The sequence below is a fragment of the Mucor mucedo genome (genome assembly GCF_025094135.1).
Source record: "Mucor mucedo strain NRRL 3635 chromosome Unknown EV154scaffold_313, whole genome shotgun sequence".
NCBI classification, from domain to species: domain Eukaryota; kingdom Fungi; phylum Mucoromycota; class Mucoromycetes; order Mucorales; family Mucoraceae; genus Mucor; species Mucor mucedo.
The window spans coordinates 3,139-9,041 of record NW_026252597.1 but is presented as its reverse complement, the minus strand read 5'-3'; the positions used below and the strand labels follow the sequence as shown (position 1 = coordinate 9,041).

At 37.8% G+C, this 5,903-nt stretch overlaps 1 protein-coding gene across 1 annotated transcript; it reads right to left on the bottom strand.

Annotated features, from left to right (window-relative positions):
- Window positions 1-1,463: 1,463 nt before the first annotated feature.
- EV154DRAFT_585697 (uncharacterized protein) lies at window positions 1,464-3,165 on the bottom strand (the record flags this gene model as incomplete). Its single annotated transcript, XM_051606768.1, has 8 exons — window positions 1,464-1,541; window positions 1,628-1,755; window positions 1,918-2,152; window positions 2,324-2,411; window positions 2,455-2,559; window positions 2,631-2,736; window positions 2,895-3,018; window positions 3,163-3,165. 7 exons carry the CDS (start codon window positions 3,163-3,165, stop codon window positions 1,628-1,630), a joined length of 789 nt encoding a protein of 262 aa, XP_051450014.1. The 3' UTR covers window positions 1,464-1,541.
- Between the last annotated feature and the right edge of the window lie 2,738 nt (window positions 3,166-5,903).

The following is a 5,903-nucleotide window of genomic DNA, read 5'->3' as shown; positions in this document are numbered from 1 at the left end:
GAGCTGTGCTCAAAAAAGAACTACGTCAACAAAATTAGTTTGACATTGTATACTTTATTTCTGAGACATACGTCAACAAAATTAGTTTGACATTGTATATTTTATTTATGAGACATATCTTATTGAAGTTGGCTACGTTTTCTTTCAAAAAAAAAAAGAAAAAAAAAAGGTGCTTGATTTAGCACAAAAAGGTATGGCAAATTTAGACGTTTAATTATCTCAAGAGGCCAAAAATTTTATGGCACAAGATCTCGATAAAATATAAAGTTGGAATCAATTATCTGTAAATTAAATAAATTTCAGTACTCTCTAGTAACATACTATGTTAAATATCTGCCAGTACTTAGCCCAAGTAGTATTTAAGCCACTACAAATTGTTACTGATGAAAAGATCAACCAATCAAAAATTTTATTTGAATTTATCCAAATCGGGAACCACGTCTAGAGTAATCATAATAAAATATAAAAAAAATAAAATAAAATACTTACACCGTCCCAATCAAGTTTATATTTTGATAGACAATAGTTCTATTTATGATAAATTATTGAAAAAAAAAACAAAAATTATCATGATGTCAAATCTGATTTAATTGCAATTTTCTTGCGAGTTTTTAATATTTTTTATCAATTTAAATCATTTTTTGTGTATTTATCGTGGATTTTGCCTAAAGATGGTAACTAAAGGTTACACGATTTGTCCAAAAAAGGAGTTTTTTTTTGCAGTGTTCCGGATATAACTAACAATATGTAAAATAAAAAAAATAAAAAAAATAAAAAATAAAAAAAATAAAAAAAATAAAAATTGAGCTGAGCTGGATGGATCGATGGATCGAACGCTCTACCATCTTTAAATGCTATCAACAAAATCATTTTTTTAAATATACATATTAAAAAAGCTCACTGCTTTTGGCACCGTCGCTACGGGAAAATATCATCACTGAATCCTTATAAATAATGTTACATCGCGCCCTTTTTTTCTCTCCCTTTGCCAGCTTGTACCACAGTAGTAGTAGATAATCCCCCATTTACTCTTTATAATCACCTGGGACTTTATATTAAAAAAAAATCTCTACTATTGAACAATGTGATGTTGACCCGAAATTGACAGCCTTTGATAGTAATGTGTTCATGGGAGATTATTTGCTCTTTTTTTTTTTTTTCTTGCAAGTTGGACCACAGCAGTAGTAGATAATCCCCCCATTTACTCTTTATAATCACCTGGGATTTTGTATTAAAAAAAATTCTCTACTATTGAACAATGTGAAATTGACAGCTTGTTGCGTATGGTCCCTAATCGATCTCTTTTTCTCTTTCAAAAATCTCAAGTTTAGTTAAAACCATCTTTTCATCATTTGTAGAACTCACAATACCAATCAGTTATGGAAATCACACTCTCAAACATTTATAAAAGTTACACTCCCATTCCTTTATTATTTGCTTTAGTTTTTTTCTTCATCAAAATATCCACCCTATTCTTGGGATAATTAACTTTAGGCATAACTCTTCTCTGCTATTTTCAAGTTGTAAGCAATTTGACACTTCTATTTCCAAGAAAACGACATAGATTTCATCCGTTAACAACAAATACGTTCACAATTCTCTTTTCTCTGATGAATTCCTTACCTACCTATAGTCTTAGTCTGTCTGACTTGTCATTAGCTACGTTACTGCAGTCGGGCCTAGCTTCAATTGTTATTCCAGCTTCCAACACTCCTGTTATTCTGGCCTCTGAGTCAATTATTTCTGAGGTTTTCCCTCACCACAACGTCCGTATGTCTAAGATCTTGGTACGCGATTTGCTTCATCGTGGGTCCCAATACACATATTCTTCAACAACAATCTGATCGTGAAACTATATTCCCCTAAGCTACTTCGTAAATTTGGGGTCGCAATAACCAATGCGTATATGCAACCTACTGGTAACTTTCGTTGTGTCCTGGGTGCCAGTATATAGTCTACTGGGTCTATCAATTTCCGTCCTCTTCTTGAGTCCTAAATGTCCACATGTATTCAAGCATTCGATCAACCAACACAATTGCGAGCTATATTGCGTGATTCCTTGTTCCCTCCAAAGCCTGCGACCACCTTTTACGGACGTGCTAATTCGACCTGGTAGAATACTGGCTATACTCATTTCGCTTGATTCGAATGACTTACAAAAACAAAAAAATCTACTGTCGCCACTTCTTTATCATTCGTTTTCATTGTTGCTTGTATTTTACTTGGAATCTGGAGATCTCGATTGAGACAAGTTTTTGACGATCAACCTTTCACATTCACAACGGTGCTTCCATTCTGCAATCCAATCGTATGACAACTATACTTTCAAACGCTGGCCGTTTAAAAACAGTGTGCTTTCTTTCATAAAAAATACTTCTTTTGACTTGTTGTCCCAATTGTGCTCTTGGTCACTCGTAAAACAAAAACAAAAAACACAAAAAAGCAAATAATCACCCCTCAGTAACAATAAATAAATTTTGAAAGACAGCGCTGTCTTTTGGGACAGCCAAAGTGCACGTAGTGGTAACATAAGATCTGTAATTTCGATGTTCTCTAGACCTGGGAACAAGGATATACAATCAAAAAACAATGTAAAAATTACGCATAAATGTTTATTAAACGATTTATACTTATTTTGACATCTGTCATCACTCATTCGCCTTTGAGCTCGTTTGATCTTAAGCTCATGCCGAAATGCTAAACCAGAAGCTGAAGGTAAGCTGTAAAACACATATACTGGTTTAAACTATGTTATTTGTACTAAATGTGTATATATTTTAAGCTGTTAATTTATATTGACCTCTTGATGTCTGTTAAGGATATCATGGATATAATAACAAAGTTATTTTTTTTTATTTTTTTTTATTTTTTTACCTTTTACGTCTTTTTTTTACCTTTTATGCTTATCTCACTGTAAATTTCTCGTATTTTGGATGGATTTTTGCCAGTATATTGATCATGCCCACCTATGCTGCTGTGTATCTTTGCGTAGGTACGATTTTTGACACCATGTATTAGCTAAAGCTTGCTGATAATCACACAATATAAGCTGGGCAGTTGAAAATTAATAATCCTTAATAGTTTCTCTCATATAAGTGCTTCAAGTGGCATTTCTAGAACAAACATAATCCATAGTGGCGAGCTACTTCTGGGTTTATTTACCATAAAAGGTAATATAATCACGTGTCCACATTTACTCTTGTAACTGTTTTTTCCGTCAACCACTGTCAGTCTTTTATTCGTAGGTATAGAGCTACTATTTAAACGCGTACTATATATAGCAGGAAGATACTACTATGAGTACAGTCGTATTTTAAGTAAGACGAAAGATGATTTTATTTATTTATGCGCATTTGGTATTTATACTGTACTATTTAATAGGGCCGAGCCGGACCAAGGACGAGATTCAATAGCCGCTGTCTTTTATAACGCGCTGGCGTTACTGGCTTAAATCTAGGACGCGTCTGTAGCTTACGCGGTATATTTGCTATGACCTGTGGATCTTCAGGACCGACAATACCCCCTTCCGAGACCATTGAGTGTCCCCACTCATTACTAGTTGTGTCCTTGTAGTTTGTAGTTGGCTTGGCTAAAAACTTCTTTGGAGTGCCCATACTTGCTGAATTACCATGGAATTTTGCTGGCAATAGCGGTTTTGACCTGTAGGTGAAACTTGATTCCTTTGGCAATTTGAATTTTTCTTTCGGTTGACTTGGGTAGTTTGTGGGTACACAAATAGGTACTGCTACTGGAGTGGCCTTGGTTGGCATTATTTTTGTAGGTGTGACACGTTTCTTGGCCTGTTTTTGTTTTAAAAAATCGACACTACTTTGCATTTTAATTGCGTGTGGACTACCAGGTGTAACTAGTTTTTCCTTTGATGAGCTGGCTACTTGTGCTACGGGCTTTTCCTCAACTTGTGCTGCTACTGGTGCTGCTTGAGTGTGTGATATGCTGTCCTCAGTAGTTTCTCTCCTAGCTGGCTTACTCTTGGGTGATGAATGGGTCGATTCTAGACCTTGCGAGCTGGCTTCAGAAATGTGTTCATCGATGATATTGTCACCAGAAGATATACTTTCGTATCCATCTAGGATATGCTGAAAATCATTACTACCAGTAGCTCCCTTCTCTTCATCCGGTCTATACGATGATGATAGTGGATCGTATTGCTTGATGGTATCTTGCTTTACCTCGGTATTTGAATCAACTACCTCGTCCATGTTACTTGCCTCCATAGCCTCGAACCATTTTTCTTCTTCATCTTGGGTTTTTGTGTGACCCGCCCGTCTCGAAGCATCTGCTTGTTGATTCACCACTTCAGGTTTGTCATCTGATGAATCTACCACAGGTGATTGATGGGGATGAGCTGCTGACATATTTTGGTTGCTTGGTGGTGTTGGTATTACCATTGGGTCAACATGATCTTGTTTGTTACGATTTGGCACGACAACATGGTGTCCCCCTCCTCCTCGACCACTACGTGTGGATGTAATTTCTTTGACTACCGCGCGACTAGTGGTAGGGTTGTACCAATCCTCAGTAGGTTTAGGACCCTTAGCTGGCTTAAGACGATCTTTGTGAATCAATGACTTGAGAGGTTCACCTTGAATAGTTTCCAATCTGCACGTACCATACCCATCTAAGACTTGAGTGACTATATATGGACCTTTGTAATTGGGCTCCAAACCAAATTTTCCCTCGTGAGAAACCAGCACCATATCCCCTATTTCATAGTCAATAGGTTGTACAAGAGCATCCCATCTTTGCTTATCCTTCTCGCCCATTGCCTTTAACCTGAATTCTGCTGCTGCTCGATGCTGTTCTAACGATTCTAGCTCCCTTGCGGTTAAATCTGCGATAGTGCGTGGATCATTGATTGACTCGTTGCAAATATATGGCTGATTTGGATCACTTGGGAGATTAGGTTCTCGTCCGTAAGTCAAGAAGTATGGCGAAAAACCGGTGGTCGAATGCACACGTACACGGGTAGCCCAAAGAGCAGTGTCCACATAATCATCCCAGCGATGAATGCTACCTTTGACGTATTTTCGAAGCATACCCTTGATGATTGCGTTATATCTCTCTACCTTCGAGTTTGTTCGTGGGTGAAAAGCGGAGGTAAGCTTGTGATTAACGCCCACTCGTTTCAAATATGCCTCCACTAAGCCACTGCAAAAATTCTGGCCCCGATCCGTGATAATCTCCTTTGGACAGCCAAATTTCATGACAATTTCTTTGTAGATAAAGTCGGCTACTGCTTCTTTCGATGCGACTGGTACCGCTTGAGCTACCGGCCAGTTTGTTGTGTAATCCACTGCTGTAATCAACCATTTATTTCCGTTGACAGTCAAAGGTAGCTCACCTACAAAATCGATGTGCCATCTTTCAAAAGCGTGTGGTACCGGAAGAGGGTGCATTGGCTCCTGATGCTTTACAATTTTCTTGCTATTAACTTGGCATGAAGGACAAGGTGCAATCCATTCCTCGACATCTCGACGCATTGTTGGCCACCAGTATCTGCCCGTGAATAGGTTCATCATAGACTTGAATGAAGCATGCCCATAATCGTCGTGATATTTCTGAACTAAATCAGCTCGTTCGGAAAAAGGTATAAACTTGGCTTCTTTTATACAAAGTTTCTTATCTGCATCTTGGACTTTGATCTTTCGGAACACCAGATTATGCTTGACTACGAACTTATCACGCTCTTTCAGTAATAGATCCTTGAGTTCAGCATCTGATGCCTTCTCCTCCCCTTTATTGATATAGAGCAAAGGCCAGTCCGCAACCATCCCCGGTGATAATCGATCCCATAATGAGTACAAATAGTCTGATTCCAAGGAACGTACTGATCCACCCTGGGTTGATACCTCAATCTCTGCTCGAGAAAGAGCATCCGCTAC